This window comes from Dendropsophus ebraccatus, chromosome 13, assembly GCF_027789765.1.
Source record: "Dendropsophus ebraccatus isolate aDenEbr1 chromosome 13, aDenEbr1.pat, whole genome shotgun sequence".
Taxonomy (NCBI): domain Eukaryota; kingdom Metazoa; phylum Chordata; class Amphibia; order Anura; family Hylidae; genus Dendropsophus; species Dendropsophus ebraccatus.
This window is the reverse complement of record NC_091466.1, coordinates 16,621,534-16,639,881: the sequence shown is the minus strand read 5'-3', so window position 1 is coordinate 16,639,881 and position 18,348 is coordinate 16,621,534. Positions and strand designations below refer to the sequence as shown.

General features: G+C 44.1%; 1 protein-coding gene across 3 annotated transcripts in view; it reads right to left on the bottom strand.

The window, feature by feature from the left end:
• Positions 1-18,348, bottom strand: part of PACS2 (phosphofurin acidic cluster sorting protein 2) — a 57,071-nt gene that overhangs the window by 16,032 nt on the left and 22,691 nt on the right. For 2 of the 3 annotated variants that reach the window (XM_069950192.1, XM_069950194.1), the window contains exons 2-11: positions 17,143-17,230; positions 11,525-11,614; positions 11,063-11,188; positions 9,970-10,132; positions 9,267-9,340; positions 7,620-7,700; positions 5,447-5,506; positions 2,831-2,988; positions 1,110-1,200; positions 119-178 (exon numbers count right to left, since the gene is read on the bottom strand). In XM_069950192.1, the coding sequence (XP_069806293.1) occupies positions 119-178; positions 1,110-1,200; positions 2,831-2,988; positions 5,447-5,506; positions 7,620-7,700; positions 9,267-9,340; positions 9,970-10,132; positions 11,063-11,188; positions 11,525-11,614; positions 17,143-17,230 (991 nt within the window). The remainder of the gene's footprint in view (positions 1-118; positions 179-1,109; positions 1,201-2,830; positions 2,989-5,446; positions 5,507-7,619; positions 7,701-9,266; positions 9,341-9,969; positions 10,133-11,062; positions 11,189-11,524; positions 11,615-17,142; positions 17,231-18,348) is intronic. The other variant, XM_069950193.1, reaches the window with a different exon arrangement.

Here is an 18,348-nt window from a genome sequence, read left to right as displayed (position 1 = left end):
ACCACCAAAGTAACATTACACATAGATACTCGGCCTTACAGAAAATGGACACCAACAAAACATTATAGCCTTGTCTCAATGTCAATCACAGGTAAAGGATCTATGAATCGCCACTTACATCAGTGTTTGCAGACTGGGAGAGGTCACGGTGAGGTTTCTCAAAGTGGACATTGCTGTTCTGTGAATGGACAGTATACAAATGTATGTTCAGACTAAATACAGCCAGGTACATACCCGTTACATATTACTGTTCCTACTGGTTAGTGGACGCTGGTATACAAACATTGCTCGAAGAACAAGTAACTCTAAAAGCTAAGATAGATGGTCCATAGATCGGTCTCTAATGGGATGCTAGGTCCTGTATATCAGACACAATGCATCCCTTCTGTACTCACTGGTAATGTAGATTTCAGTCTTTGTTCCAGATCACAGTATTTTCTCCGGCCATACCTGACAGGATGTGTTTCATAGTCCTAAGAGTTGGTTATTGTTTCACCCCTACCAGACAGCTTGTCTCCACCACGACCCATGGGATTATTTATCTCTAGATGGTTTTCCCTATGGGGTTTCTCCTTCTATTACTCAATATACCTGAAATTTTGCGGTAAGCTTTCTATTCTTTAGCAGCGATATTATACAAGCACATGCAACTCCCTTCTCAGAGAAGTTTTATTTGTACTTGAGTGCCTACCTGCATGAAACTATAGGATATAAAATCAAGCGTCCACAGGATAAGTGATAAGTGCCTAAACAATCATAACAGGCGGTCCCTTATCCACCCCCCTTCCCCTGTGTATGGGATAGGGAACTTTGACTCTCCAGCTGTTGCAAAACTAGAACTCCCATCATGTCTGGCTTTGGCTGTCCAGGTATAATGGGAGTTGTAGTTTTGCAACAGCTGGAGAGCCAAGATTCCCTACCCCTGCCCTGTGTGAAGCATGCACACCGCCAATCCATTCACTCTCTATAGGACTGCCAAAGATGGTGGAATTGGCTGATTCTGGGGCATATAAACCCCTCAGCCTGTCATCGTTTGACAAGTAAATGCTGCAGACTCGCTAACCTGTCGGAGCAGACAAACATCCATGTCGCTTAGATTGTATACTTACAGGGCTTGGCAGTTCTTTCTGGCTTCTTATGCTATGCAGGCTTCCAATCTCCGTTTGAGAGCTGGAGTGTGAAAGACCCTCAAAGTAAGGCCTGGGATGAAAAGAACAGAAATGTTGACATCTGGCGCAAGCAGGAGAAAAAATGAGTTGTCATCTGACCGATAAGGTCAACCGTGCAAACACATAGAAGTTCTGATATGTATCACGCAATATCCGCATATACAGGACTGCATTTCTTCTAGGCCTTAATGCTAGCGTATCCCGTCATGGCACCAAGAGACGTCTGATGATAGCATTTTCTGCGACAATACTTGCTCGGACTGTTTGTACCCAAAATGCAATTTTTTAAAATATTGGAAATACATAAATCAATATATGCAACGGTTTCAGAGGGCTATTACCTTCATATACTTATAGTCTGATCCTTGTGAATGTCAGTGTAGCCTAATCTGAGCTAATGGTTCCAGCACTCCAAGGCCAAAATTTCAAAAATACTTTATTGCATATTAAAAAAAAAAAAAAAAAAGATGATAAAAGCTCATAACAAGGTTAGCTGAAAAGCATACATGCGAAACGCATAGGTTTTTCAGCTAACCTTGTTATGATCTTTTATCTTCTCTTTTTTTGATATGCAATAAAGTATTTTTAAAAATTTTAACCTTGGAGTGCCGGGACAATCACCTTGTTACTTCCACTATTAAATAGGCAACTGGCCGAAGCCAGACCCACGCACCCTCTTTCCATGAACTGAGATCCTTCTACATCCATGTGGAGGTGAGCTGACTACCATTACATTTTTTGTTGTTTGCCTTATCTGAATTGTAACTACTGAATATTACATCTCCAGCCTTGCTGCACAAGACAAGCTCCATAGACTTAGAGATGGCAGCAAGCCTGGAAGAGAAGCACATAACCTCGTGTTCCTGCTGGGGGGGGTCTGAACGACCAATGTTTTTTTCTAGTAACGGGAACACTTTAATTTAATGGTCACACTTTGAACTGGTAGGTGAAACAGATCACAAACATCCTTCAGTGTCTTCCCAGAAAAGAACATGATCTGGACCCAGGCCCAACCTCACTCCTGCTGGAACGTCCTGACCTGCTTGTCCCAGGAACCAAGAACATAGTTACAGTAACTGTTTTCTAGATAGAGGCATCTCTCCTGATCTATTAAGGACACCAAACCCCTTCTAAAGGATCCCTCCGCAGAGTAGCTACAGGCCTGTGTCTAACCTGTGCCTCCTAGGGAAAGCCATAGAATGGGCCGTTATCTAACCAGACATCAGCCTCGCGTCAGAGTGCTGAATCGGCAGTCACTGGAGGATTAACTGAGCGGCTCAGGGCAAGACACAGGCAAAAGCACTATCCTAATAGGCTTACATCTTCCGGCAGGATGTCACAGCTGACCATGGCATCTTAATACATAGATTTAAAGGAGTATCCTCAACTTACATTAACTGCAAGCAATGTGGATCTGTCATAAATGTCTATCGCTAGATCTGGGCCCCAAACTGCCTCCTGCCAGGGTGCGGCAGCTGGTTATGACTCCAATAGCAGCTGAGCTGGCTGCATTATGCAATTACCATAACCCCCATAGATGTTATAGGCAAATAGATGGTGTTGGACCGTGAGCCATGTTGCTTCCATACCGTATATTGCAGTGTGTGTGTGTTAGGGTTAATACATGCGATTGTTGGAGATGTACTAGCTGTGTTCCTCACTTTAGTTTTGGTTTGGGAGTGCTGAGGACACTGTCATCATCTTCCATCTCAGGGCCGCTATCGCTGGGATTCTCTATGTCCAGGGTGTCGTACAGTAAGTCCATGTCCTCCTCCACCTCGGGCACGTGCTCTCCTGGGTCCTGTTCAGAGTCAAGCACCTAGGAATATTAGTACAGAAGAAATTGAAGACATTTTCCACCTCTATTTTATAGAAAAACCTGAATGATACCACGGCATGAAATACGTGAAGGGATCGACCCCACACCTTATAATGTGATTTAATAAGAGGTGTTGTGCGAAGGGTAATGTAACCCTGACCCGCTATACTGCCCCCATGTACAAGGGGTCGCAGACATTACCGCCAGATGGAGCTTTACATTTCTCTGGTTTAGCACAGAGAAAATACGGCTTTATAGGGGTTGCCAAGGCTTACAAGAACATGGCCACTTTCTCACAGAAACAGCACCTCTAGTTTGGGTGTGGATTTTGCAGCTCAGTGAATAGAGTGAACTGTAATACAACACACAACCTGAGGATAGGGGTGGTGCTGTTTATACAAGACAGTAGCTGTGCTTTTTCTAAGTCCAGGTAACCCCTATAAAGACAAGTCTGGGAAGAAAATTTCGCTAAAAAACAATGTAGCCTTTCCAATGACGCAATGTCAGTCTCCGCTCAAGGGAGAAATCATGAGGAAATCGGGGCAGGGAAGGTTGACAGGACTAGGAATAGGTGTCGCTACTTCCCTTACTGCTGTATGACAATAACCTAGTAAGAATAAATTCAGGTGGAGCGCCTCTTTAAGAAGAGGGAGTGGCAGAAGCGGACTTTCACCATATGTTGGTAGGATGCCACAAGCTAGTTGAGTTCTCGGAGGAAGTGACAGATGCTTCTAAGACAAAAATAGGCTCTGCAATCACGGTTGATAGGAGAAGTATGGTTATGGGGCCTTTTCCTGAGGTTGGTAAGGAGGGTACCCTTTTAAATCGAGTGTGTGCACTTGCAAAAGTCGTTATTGCAAGATACTGGCTAAGGACTAGGACCCCCTCTACAGAAGAATGGCGTTTACTAACTAATAAGGTAAAAAAAAAAAATATGAAGGTTCCTCGTATAGGGCTTTAAAGAGGCATACAAAGATTTGGGGGAAGTGGTCTTAGGTAGAGTACTAGTTGCGTTTGAAGAGAAGAAAGAAACTGAAGTTAATGACGGTGGCTTGACATTTGCCATTAGGCTGTTTGAGAATACTTTTTTTTTGTCTCTTTTTTTTTGTTTTTTTGCTTTGTCGCCTGCATCATCCTCCTTCCGTGTGTGGGGTGGGTTAGGGAGTGTTTGGGAATGGGTTTTAGGATCATGTCGAGGAGTTTGTACATAATGTTTGTGCTATGTGATGTGAAGTATTAATTACCTTGTCCTTTGTAATTTGAAATAATAATTAAAAAAAAATAAAAAATAAAGCAGGGGAGGCACATACTTCATTCTTACATTTCCCCAGAAAACCCCTTTAAGCATTTCAAAGTTTAAAATCACAATAGAGGAACTCATATGTACAGTAAATAGAATTTGTATATTTGTTTTCTCCAGCAAATTAAACAGCCTGCAAAGCCTTAAAAAACGTTTAATGCTCAAAGTAGCACTCTTACACATACATATCTATATATATATATATCTATATATCTATATACACACACACACATTTTTTTTCCCCCTTATAATGCATACTCACCACCGCAATTCCTGCTCTGTCATCTGTTTTATCCCAGCTCTGCTGTACCTACACTTTACTGCATCTGGGTCATGTGACCTCTAACCATCCACCATCTTGACTTTCAGATAGCAATCTGCATCCTCTCCCTTTCAAATCTATCAATCCGATGATGCATCAGCACAGCATCTTATGGGCGGCAAGAGCAAGTACCATCTCTGCCTACTGAGAGGAGAGTCTAATAATCCTCATCCCTATACCTCTCTAATACTCTAAGAGACTATAAATGTACAGGCAAGGAGGCTAAACTCCATCTAATCCATTATATCCGTGGCAGAGGAGCAATATAATCATTAGAAACTCTACATACATACACACAAGAATGAGGGGGGTAAAGTAGAGAACTCCGCTAAAGGATTTAAAGGGATTATCCCAAGGACTACAATCTGTACACAGCACAGGTGAAAAGTGTCGGATTGATAGGCATCTGATCAATGTGTTCTCTATGATCATGTCAACAGGGGTCCCAAGTGTCCCTGCTTGAATGGGCCAGTGGTCGAGGATGTAATAGTATACATGAATGGACAGCAAGGCCTCGTTCACACTACAGAATCGGCACATAGAAGGCAGGAGTTCCGCCTGGAATCTATCAGTTACAATGGGAGAGAGCCCGCACCTCCGCTCAAAGAATTGACATGTCGCCCAGAATCTCGGCGCAGATTCCGTAGTGTAAACGAGGCCTTAGAGCTTACAGCTATATAGTTCCTCATTAACCAAAACTATATGTAACCAAACCTTTTTACCCGATCCGGCTGGGTGGAATAGCATACCGAGACTGTATTGGCCTCTGTCAGAACCTTACATGAAAAGTAAGATTGTACACAACATGATAATATTATAGGAAACGCTCACAGCACCTCATCAGACACTTTAAACCTCCGTAACAGGGCCACCACTTTTTGCTTGAAGTTCTGTTGCTGTAAAACAATAAAAAGCGACGTTCAGAAATTGATTTCCGGGAAGTCGAGTTATTCAAAACCTTTCTAAAACATGTTTTTGGTTATTAAGGCCTTTCACTAGCTCGCACTGACTATGTCAGCAATAACATACATATACATATACATATATATATATCAGCTAGGCTACCATTCTGCTGCTTATAGCGAACGCCAATATGCACCAATACAGCTTCTGTGTCTACTGGGAGACGTTTAGCTCTGACGGCTTGTAAACGGAAGCATTAAGCATTATAAATGAGAGAAAAATAAATGGTTATTTGTGATATTAGTTGATTAAAGTGGACCTGTCATTGTGCAGAGAGTACAGTAAGGGTATGTTCACACATGGAAAACAAACTGCAGATTTTGACTACCCCCCCCCCCCCCCATTAAAGGTCACTGGGAAAATCTGCAGCTTACCAGTCATATGTAACCATATCGAAAAGGTCTACTAACAAGCGGAGAAGAGGGGCGGCCAGATCCACCATTTTCTACTGAGCACGCTCCATACTAACCTTAAAGGAGTACTCAGACAAAAATATTTTTCTTTCAAATCAACTGGTGTCAAAGTTATATAGATTTGTAATTTACCTCTATTGAAAATCTCCAATCTTCCAGTACTTATAAGCTGCTGTATGTCCTGCAGGAAGTGGTGTATTCTTTCTAGTTTGATACAATGCTCTCTGCTGCCACCTGTCCAGAGCAGTAGCAAATCCCCATAGAAATCCTCTTCTGCTCTGGACAGTTCCTGACATGGACAGAGGTGGCAGCAGAGAGCACTGTGTCAGACTGGAAAGAATACATTAATTCCTGTAGAACATACAGCAGCTGATAAGTACTGGAATACTTGAGATTTTTAAATAGAAGCAAATTACAAATGTAGAAGCAAAATAAAAATCTATCTAACTTGAAACCAGTTGATTTGAAAGAAATGGATTTTCACCAGGGTACCCCTTTAAGGCTGCCATGATGTCACAGTGGGTTTTGGGCATCCAAAACACCACTGAGCGCTAGATGGGAGCCGGGAGAATGGCACAGCTGTGTGCTTCACTCCCTGGCTCGCTGTTCTCCCCTTTGTAATTGCAGGAGCCAGGCTCCATAGACTTACTAGAGAAATAGTCTCCTGCAGAGAGACCGGTAGAGCAATAAGCAGGAAAGTGAAGAACTCAGCCATGCACTTCTCCCAGCTCTGAATTGAGAGATCAGCTGGGTTCTGAACACCCTTGTCAAAACTTTTGATATATCTGTGATGCCTTTAAAGTTTTTATTAAAGTGACAGTAACACTTATAGCTTTAGTAATTTTTTTTTTTTTTTTTAAACTTGCCATCAAAAATACCAGACCCACAATGGAAACCTGACAGAAACCTATTTAAGGGTAGCTTCACATGTACCGTATTCGCTGCGTATTTAACGCTGTATTTTTATCGCTGCATTTTTGGTGCGATTTTTACATGCGAGTTATGATTTTCATGTGAAAATCAAAACTCGCATGTAAAAATCGCACCAAAAACGCAGCGATACAGTACGTGTGAAGGCACCCTCAATCGATGTAGTCCATCAAAATTAACAGGCCAAGAGTCACATCTTGGGGCCAGGTGAACAGAAGTGAGGATACTAATCTGAAGCCTAAATTATATGGATTTATACAATTCTAGGTATGTTTATTCGGATTGTGCCTGTGTATTTTCTTAAGTGAAATTCGCAGCCTATATTCTATAAGTGAATATACCCTAAGTCAGGGATAGGGAACATTGGGCCCTCCAGCTGTTGCAAAACTACGACTCCCATCATGCCTGGATAGCCAAAGGCTGTCCAAGTATGATGGGAGTTGTAGTCTTGCAGCAGCTGGAGGGCTGACTGTTCTCCATCCTTGCCCTAAGAGATCTCACTAAGACTTCAGGGGATTGATGCATACTCCTCAGTAAATCTACACTTTGAAAGTGACAAAAAGATGGAAGCCAGGCAACAATGACACGTCCACCTAAAACCAAGTTAATCAGGTAGCAGGGACGACACGCAGCGGTACAGAATAATGGCTGACAGACTTTACATCACAACCCTTCCAAGTTAGTGTAAGTAATGTAAACCGACCCGGGTTATGGACGTTGTTCTTACTATCGTCCTTCGCTGCTTCTTTGGTTTCCCCACATCAAATTCATCGTCATCGAGGTCCTGCGGTAAAGGAGCAGTAGAATAGAATGCAATCAGGTCAATGATTTGCTAGACTCCTATTGCTACTAATGCTTGTTTAAAGCGACTCTGTACCCACAATCTCACCCCCCCCCCCCCCAAACCACTTGTACCTTCGGATAGCTGCTTTTAAACCAAGATCTGTCCTGGGGTCCGTTCGGCAGGGGATGCAGTTATTGTCATAAAAACAACTTTTAATCCAGCAGCGCTGTGTCTAACGGCCGGGCTTACATTTGTATATGCATTAGGCTGGCACTACATCTATGTCCTTCCTCTCCCCCCCCCCCCCCTCCTCATCATTAGGAATGCTCCAGGCAGATTGCTTCCTATTCCCCACCTGTTTGTATAATCAACATGGGCTGGATAGTTAATACACCTGTGCAAAGCTCAAACAGCAGTAAATGTTGAGGAGGGTGGAAAGAAAGGACGGAGAGGTTGTGCCAGCCTAATGCATATACAAATGTAAGCCCCGGCCGTTAGACACAGCGCTGCTGGATTAGAAGTTATTTTTGTACTTTTTGGAGTAAATCTATACTTTTTACTGCATCTGATGGAGCTGGATATTTTCTACATTTTTGCTCAAATGCCAAATAATATGGGGTGTAAACTCAGACAATGTAAGGATGGCCCAGATTTATCATACAGCATGAGCCGCTGTGATACGTCTGGCACATACTCAGACCGTCTATTCCAAGGTTACACTGTCTAACAGTTATATATTAGTAAATCTTCCCCAATGAGTCATCACTGCTATAAAAAGGCAAATGAGTCAGTAAATCACACTAATATGGATATAGCTGATCTTCCAATGTAGAAATACTCCATAGATGTGCCACAGCTAACAATCATAGGGTATAGATGACCTGTATTCACACTTCCATCCCCAGCGCTGGTTTTTACTTTTACGTAAACTGATATAAAGTGGGAGAGTCCCTTATGACTAGGATTAGATATCCCGGGCACCGGTATATGAGTATTATAGGTAGATCCATCTTATTGGTGACGACATGACCCAGTGGCCGCATACTGGGTGTGCCCGCAGCATGGGTGCTCCCATTAAGTAATTGACTGGGATATTTTTGTAACCTATATTCTACATTCCGGTTTATTAATAAAGCTCATGGTTATTCATATCGATGGGTGTGCATCTCTTTCCTATATCTTTCTCTACAATACACTTACTCTTACGACTGTCGCCTTTCATGATGTATTACACTTCATAGATGTATTATTTTAAACCTGCTGCAGAGATATAGGGTCTGTTTGCAACGTATCAGACATATCAGCAGGTCTCCATGAACTCGCTCTGGGCCATATAAAAAATAAGACATCTAGGCCGCACATAGTAAAAAATGCCCTATACTCATCATATAAAGGGCAGAAATCATGCTATTCCTCATGAACACACATAATGTATCCCTAAGGGTTAATGCACACTAGACGGATTACTTGTAGCAACAATCTGCAGCTAATCCGCCTGAACATCTGCAATAAATCTGTCTAAATGTACAGCATGTTCTAGATGAATGGTCGCTGACGTTTCCATACCTGGCCCTGTACGGCGTCATCACTTGCTTCCTGCTCGGAAGAGAAGCTTTCATATTCCTCTTCAGAATAGTTATCTGTGGGGGAAAATAGCATCCATCCAGATCAGTGACATCATAGGAATCATGTATTCTGACACCACATGTCTGACCCTACAGTATGCGACATGTCTGACCCTACAGTATGCGACATGTCTGACCCTACAGTATGCGACATGTCTGACCCTACAGTATGCGACATGTCTGACCCTACAGTATGCGACATGTCTGACCCTACAGTATGCGACATGTCTGACCCTACAGTATGCGACATGTCTGACCCTACAGTATGCGACATGTCTGACCCTACAGTATGCGACATGTCTGACCCTACAGTATGCGACATGTCTGACCCTACAGTATGTGACATGTCTGACCCTACAGTATGTGACATGTCTGACCCTACAGTATGTGACATGTCTGACCCTACAGTATGTGACATGTCTGACCCTACAGTATGTGACATGTCTGACCCTACAGTATGTGACATGTCTGACCCTACAGTATGTGACATGTCTGACCCTACAGTATGTGACATGTCGGATCCTACAGTATAAGACATGTCTGATCCTACAGTATGTGACATGTCTGATCCTACAGTATGTGACATGTATGGTCTTATAGTAAATCCCCAGGCAGGGACGTCTCCACCACATAACCAGACGTACCTGTGGACTTAATCTTCTGGCTGGTGTTCATGGCACTGTCTTCATGGTCGATTGGCTGACTGGAGAGTGAGAAGATCCATATTTCAGCTACCTTGGCAGACGCTTCCTTCATGTTACTAAAGAGGCTTAACACTTGGCTTCCCTCAGATGGATGCTGCATGACCTGACAGACAAACAGGAATAATGATGGCAATGATATCCACATGCTTATATCTGTATACGCAGCAGTGGGCCACTAATCTCTCACTGTGAGGAGGGCAGGATACAGAAGAACCCTGACAAGGCGTTAGGAATAGGAATTTTTATTCCAAGAACAAAAAAGGTAAAAATAAAATTATACCGTATTATACAAAAATAAACATTACCTATATCAAATATAAATGGCCTCCTCCATAAAGACAATATTTCAGTATGTACAGGAGGAAGCAAGTGGCAATGAGGTTCAGCAATACATAAATACAGTATACAGATACTCCTCATACTGACTGTATATGTGCCCACAAAATCGCATTAACATACCGTGTTCTGACTATGTGGTTACAGGAATGGATGACTAGCTGACTGCTGGATACAATAGACAAACCAGACATTTTACACTTAAAGGGGTACTCCTTCAAAAATCTTTTTTTTTCTTTTTCCCAAATCATCTGGTTTTAGAAAGTTATATAGATTTGTAATTTACTTCTATTTAAAAATCTCCAGTCTTCCAGTACTTATCAGCTGCTGTATGTCCTGCATGAAGTGGTGTATTCTCTCCAGACTGACACAGTGCTCTCTACTGCCATCTCTGTCCATGTCAGGAACTGTCCAGAGCAGGAGAGTTTTTCTATGGGGATTTACTACTGCTGGACAGTTCCTGTCATGGACAGAGGTGGCAGCAGAGAGCACTGTATCACACCTGAAAGAATACACCACTTCCTTCAGGACATACAGCAGCTGATACATATGTGAAGGCTTACTTATTTAAACAGAAGTATATTACAAATCTATGTAACTTTCTGGAAACAGTTGATTTGAAAGAAAGAAAGATTTTTGCTTGTGTACCCCTTTAAAGTGCGGATAAAGGAGACAAATGAACATAAAATGCGCTCACCTCGGCCATGTTGATGCATCCAATAGCCAGAGTTTTGTAACCCAGGATGGTTCGATTCTTGTACCTCTTCCTCCTTTGAAGCATTATCTGTAGTTTGTTTCCTTCCCTTTTTAGAAAGTGAGGATACTAGTGAAGAGAATAAGAGGTCATGGATTTTTATTAGAACATGAATACAAATGACAGTGTAAAGAAATGATCCCCGACTTGTGCTTTACAGCTGCTGCAAAATTAGCATTTCCCCAACAAATAGCATAAGGTTGCTAGATTGTATAGACAGTTTACAGCTGATCACTGAGGGTCCTTGCATGGGGATACTCTGTGTTCAGCAGAGGAAATCCTTTGGTAAAGTAAAGAACAGCGAATAGCAAGTAGCAACCACCTGCATGATCCTGTATATGGAGTCTGTATATAATGTATAATAATAATTCACTATGCAAACACAGAATCTTCTATCACTATTACCTGCAGTGAAAAGGTCAGTGCAAGATCAGTCTCCACTTGTCCACTAGGTGGCAGCACAATTTCATGAGAGCGGAGGATGCGCTTGGATCCCTAGGAAAGAATAAAATGACAATTATATTCATGTGCTAGAGCACTTCCATCATGCCTGGGCAGCCAAAGCTTTGTAGGTTTGTAACAGCTGGGCCGGAGTGTGACACCTGTGTGCTAGATCAAACAACCATCCGCTAACCATGGAGGGAGCCAACAATAAAAACACAGCCACTTAATGCTATTGTATCATTACCCTGACTGAAACCAGGTCACAGGGATGGGAAAAGTCAATTCTATGGCAGGCAGGCATGGACAGGCCACTATAGGTAAGGTGTACTGCTACACATGGTAGATGGTGGTCATCGCTGGTCACAGGATATAGTAAGAGCCATGTGCAGCATAAGGAGAGGCATTTGTGACTAGCTTTATTCAGTATATACGTTATTATGATGGATTTATTATCCAGGATTAGATAAATCACAGCCACTTTCTTGCAAAAACAGCACTACCCCAGTCTTCGGGTTGAGTGTGTGTGGTATTACAATTCAGCTCCATTCACTATTTTTTATTTTTTTTTAAATCAAGTTCTATTACAGTTTAAAGGGATACTCCGGGTGGGAGGGTTTTTTCCACTATGGCTGACGACGTCCACTTACCTCCCTGATTCCAGTGCTGGGTCCCACTTCATGCTGCTCCGGTCTCCGGCCGTTTCCAGGTCTATGATGCGGCATGAGATGTGACGTTTCACCCCGCTCAGCCATTCAGCAGCTGTAGCGGGGTCCTGTCTCTGCCGCTAAATAGCTTGAGTGGGCTTGAAACGTCACGTCTCATGTCGCATCATAGACCAGGAAGTGGCCGGGCAGCACAGACCGGAGCAGCACAATACAGGACCCCGCGCAGGAACCAGGGAGGTAAGTGGACGTTGTTGCTTTCATCCACCCCCTCCCGAGCCATAGTGGTGGGAAAAAAAGAAATCTGGGGGCTCCTGTACCTCTGGGTTATACTGGTGTAGCATCTGGGGGCTCCTGTACCTCTGGGTTATACTGGTGTAGTATCTGGGGGCTCCTGTACCTCTGGTTATACTGGTGTAGTATCTGGGGGCTCCTGTACCTCTGGGTTATACTGGTGTAGTATCTGGGGGCACCTGTTCCTCTGGGTTATACTGGTGTAGTATCAGGGGGCTCCTGTACCTCTGGGTTATACTGGTGTAGTATCTGCGGGCTCCTGTACCTCTGGGTTATACTGGTGTAGTATCTGCGGGCTCCTGTTCCTCTGGGTTATACTGGTGTAGTATCTGGGGGCTCCTGTACCTCTGGGTTATACTGGTGTAGTATCTGGGGGCTCCTGTACCTCTGGGTTATACTGGTGTAGTATCAGGGGGCTCCTGTACCTCTGGGTATACTGGTGTAGTATATGGGGGCTCTTGTACCTCTGGGTTATACTGGTGTAGTATCTGGGAGCACCTGTTCCTCTGGGTATACTGGTGTAGTATCAGGGGGCACCTGTACCTCTGGGTTATACTGGTGTAGTATCAGGGGGCACCTGTACCTCTGGGTTATACTGGTGTAGTATCTGGGGGCTCCTGTACCTCTGGGTTATACTGGTGTAGTATTTGGGGGCTCCTGTACCTCTGGGTATACTGGTGTAGTATCAGGGGGCACCTGTTCCTCTGGGTTATACTGGTATAGTATCAGGGGGCTCCTGTTCCTCTGGGTATACTGGTGTAGTATCAGGGGGCTCCTGTACCTCTGGGTTATACTGGTGTAGTATCTGGGAGCACCTGTTCCTCTGGGTTATACTGGTGTAGTATCTGGGGGCTCCTGTACCTCTGGGTTATACTGGTGTAGTATCTGGGGGCACCTGCACCTCTGGGTTATACTGGTGTAGTATCTGGGGGCTCCTGTACCTCTGGGTTATACTGGTGTAGTATGTGCGGGCACATGTATCTCTGGGTTATACTGGTGTAGTATCTGGGGGCACATGTACCTTTGGGTTATACTGGTGTGGTATGTGCGGGCACCTGCACCTCTGGGTTATACTGGTGTAGTATCTGGGGGCACATGTACCTCTGGTTTATACTGGTGTAGTATGTGCGGGCACATGTACCTCTGGGTTATACTGGTGTAGTATGTGCGGGCACATGTACCTCTGGGTTATACTGGTGTAGTATCTGGGGGCACCTGCACCTCTGGGTATACTGGTGTAGTATCTGGGGGCACCTGCACCTCTGGGTTATACTGGTGTAGTATCTGGGGGCTCCTGTACCTCTGGTTTATACTGGTGTAGTATGTGCGGGCACATGTACCTCTGGGTTATACTGGTGTAGTATCTGGGGGCACATGTACCTTTGGGTTATACTGGTGTGGTATGTGCGGGCACCTGCACCTCTGGGTTATACTGGTGTAGTATCTGGGGGCACATGTACCTCTGGTTTATACTGGTGTAGTATGTGCGGGCACATGTACCTCTGGGTTATACTGGTGTAGTATCTGGGGGCACCTGCACCTCTGGGTTATACTGGTGTAGTATCTGGGGGCTCCTGTACCTCTGGGTTATACTGGTGTAGTATCTGGGGGCACATGTACCTCTGGGTTATACTGGTGTAGTATCTGGGGGCTCCTGTACCTCTGGGTTATACTGGTGTAGTATCTGGGGGCTCCTGTTCCTCTGGGTATACTGGTGTAGTATCTGGGAGCACCTGTACCTCTGGGTTATACTGGTGTAGTATCTGGGGGCTCCTGTACCTCTGGGTTATACTGGTGTAGTATCTGGGGGCACCTGTACCTCTGGGTTATACTGGTGTAGTATGTGTGGGCACATGTACCTCTGGGTTATACTGGTGTAGTATCTGGGGGCTCCTGTACCTCTGGGTTATACTGGTGTAGTATCTGGGGGCTCCTGCACCTCTGGGTTATACTGGTGTAGTATCTGCGGGCTCCTGTACCTCTGGGTTATACTGGTGTAGTATCTGGGGGCTCCTGTACCTCTGGGTTATACTGGTGTAGTATCTGCGGGCACATGTACCTCTGGGTATACTGGTGTAGTATCTGGGTAGGTGAGGGTCTGATCAGCATCTCAAACCAACAAGAGGCAATAAAGCTGAGATATTGTTTTGGTCGGAGGGGTCGACTGCAAAAGGATGGATCCCAGATCAGTAGGCTTCCGGACCTCTTCTGGAAAACACAGATTCAAAGCTCCATTCCCTTCTATGGAACGGAGATATAAAACCTACACCCAAACTGAGGACAGGAGGGGTGCTGTTTCTGGAAGAAAGCGGCCAAGTTTTTCGAAGCCTGGAAAACCCCTTGAAAAGCACAAGTCCGGCCCTGCCCAGTTGGGTGATCTCATCCCCAGACTCCGGGGAAGCACCATCACCTTTCCAGTAAAGCAGCTTAAAGGTTGAGGGGAATTTTTTTGCTTTTCTCCATAGGTTCTCTATAGGACTGGGCAGACAATTGTATTCTGCCTTTACAGGGGGTTTCCATCTTCATAAAAAAAACTGCAGAATGAGCAGAATAGTGAGCAACCATGACCTGCTCCTTTTTTTTCCCTGAAGACAGAGGTACAAGGTGGGCGACTCTTATTGTGTTATTCCAGATTGGCTCCTACATATTGTGACATTGGTTATGTGTGTGTATTTATGATGGGGAAGGTCACACTTATTACCAGGTTTACAACCTTGGTTTCCTGGGGTAACCTGTGTCCCTATAATGTCAGTGCCTGATCGGTGCGGGTCAAGTACACAGGCCCCACGTGGCGCAAAGGTCCAGTACAGCGCTCGGCTTCCCTCGGCAATTCCAAAGGTTCTGAATGGATCTACAATATAAAGACCTGACCACCACTCCAGCCACATTTGGGACCCCCGTGCCCATGGCCCGTGTCACACTGAACAGATATTTCTACCCTGTCCTGTTGATAGAAGAGAAGCTGTCATTATGGGGAAAAGCCCATCTATTCCAAAGTAAAGAAGCCAAAACACTGAGTGTTAAAGGGGTCCTCCTACCTTAGTTATTTCCTTTCCATAAAAAAGGGGGATCGCAAGGAGATTATATTTATATATATATATATATATATATATATATATATATATATATATATATATATATTTAAACAATAATTTGCAGTGTGTGTCAGGCATCGGCACCTTCTGTAAACACCAATGAGAACGGAAACATCCTAAACACCTCATCCTGACGCTTGTAATGATACTGGATGTGCACTGAAGCAGACAGGTCCGGCATTGTTCTCTATGGTCCATGGCTATGGTTAAACCCCTGCTTAGAAACCAGTGCGGCTCACAAATTATTCATCAGGGAGTCTGGAGGGTTCCCTAATGAATAATTGCAATGAGAAGCCGCCCTCCCCCCACCTTGTTGGCAGTGAACTGTATGGTGGTAATGCACAGGGCAGCATAACTCCTATATACCACGCGCTGCCTGTGTGGTAGGTTTATACTGAGCAGCAACCATCACCCCATGTGCGCAAAGCTGAACCCCCCGAAATAGAGGCCGACAACACAACAACCACCCCACTGTGAGAAGAGGAATGAAAATGTATTTAACCCCCTTGTCACCGCTGTTATCATCAAATGTCAGGAAAGGGTTAATGGAAAATGGATTATTCTCGCCCTATTAAGTTCACAACTTATCTTTCCGAAATGTTTTCCTGTTAAGCGTCACATCCCGATTGCCATATAGTTTAAGGGGTGTTTCTAGTTTTAGTTCCTGTATAAAACAGGTGAGGGTATCACCCCCCTAATACAGAATGGACCAGTCCGGCGTAACACATTCTCAGGCTGAATAGAGCTGAACGCGGCATTTCACGTGACCCGGCAGTCACTCACTAGGGAGGTTATAGGACACAGGACATGTGCTGGATCAACACACAGGATGCATCCATGGGCTGGCTGAATGGATGTGGAGTCAGGATAATCCTCATTGATGTGGTTATTGTAGTGTCCGTCCCACTGTGTGGTCTTATAGTCATACTGTGCTATAGACTAGAAAAGGAGAAAGAACACTGGCGCACAATTATTACAGGTCTGGCCAGCGTTATAATTAATCTAACATGGCAGCAGTCACATGACCTGCATGCGTCATGTCACCTAGGGTATGTCTTGTGTCTTACCACCTAATTGAATTATCTACATTCAGTCCTATACACAGAAACTCTACTGCTCATGTACAAAAGGAGTACCCAGTCCATACAAATTATCATCTGCAAATTGTGCTAAGTGGGAGGCACATAGGCTCCGTCCCCTTGACATCCATTGGTATGGGCCGACCTAGAGGGGGTGGGGCCTAGACCTTTAGACCAGCCTATTCCAATGGTCCCACTTAGCACAATCTGCAGATTATAAAAGATCACTTTTTACTTGAACAAACACCATGACGTATGATATAAAATAAGGTATGAAAACTGTGAAATTTACCCATTACACCTGTGTAGAGAAGTCAGAATGCAAAAAGGGGGCGACAGCGTCACTTTAAATCCCCCCCCCCCCCTTCCCACCGTTCAGGCACAGTACCATCTGTAGCAGTGGCACAAGGTTCTGGTCACTTCTTCACCCTCCTAGGCCGACCACTCACCTGCATTTTCACAGCAATCACTACAGATATCAGCTCTTTGTCCAGTTCCTTCACAACCAGAAGCTTCTTCAGAGTCAGACTGCACAACCTGAAAGAGACAAGAAAGAACGCTGTAAAGTACTATTCTCTGCATATTAAGACGTCTACCTGTACGACACAGTATAGTAAAGTCCAAGGGGTTGTCACTACCTAATGGTCACCTATATTTATCACCAGATAATGATCTTTTTTTCTCATCTTTTTATATTTTATCTAATTGTAGTTTTTTTTCCATTCTACATATGGGGGCCATCTTGCCTGGCTGACACTTTACAGCATTAGGGTGCGTTTACACCTACAGGATCTGCAGCAGATTTGATGCTGTGTTCAGTTATTTAAATGAAATCAGCTGCAGATCCTGTAGGTGTGAACGCACCATTAAAGATCTGCTTTACAGCAGTACTCTGTAACCATGAGAGGAGGCACGCTGTGAGGGAGGGGGAGCGGTAACCATCCCCTATTGTAAATGGTGTGGTATGTATATAGTGTTACCTTTCAGTGTAATCCTATATCTGTGACTATAGTGAGATGGCTACTGAAAAGTGATCTCTCCTGCATGGAATATTCCCTCTATTGTGGAGGTTAGATTAATGCAACAGAGAAACTGTAAACTAAAAATAAAAAAATATTTTTTTTTTAAAGGGTGTGTCAGATTGGAGAGAATACACCACTTCTTACAGGGTATACAGCAGCTGATAAGTACTGGAAGACTTGAGGTCTTTAAATAGAAGTACATTACAAATCTATATAACTTTCTGATATCAAATGATCTGGGGGAAAAAAATGCCTAATTTGCCCTTTAAGAAAACTACGTGGTCTTATACAGCCTACTGGTAGTTTCATTGAGGAGTGTATTCTAAATGTGGAGGAGAAGGAACAACACAGCTGACGGCTTCCCGATTTCTAGGGGAAGAACCATAGACGTGTCCAATATTACTGCATTGTGCCAAAGATACACCCCCAAACTATAAGAAGGGTTACCACGTGTGCTCCCCCTGGGCAGGGCTGTTCCCATAGCTACTGAGCCCTTGGCCATTCCGTATGTGCCCAGCAACGGCCGCCATTCCTTGTAGTCACAGGGCTCTCACCCAGTTAAGTCATATGATGCTTGCCTAACATCTACGTGTAGTTTATATATTAGTCAGATGGATTTACATGACTCCGCTT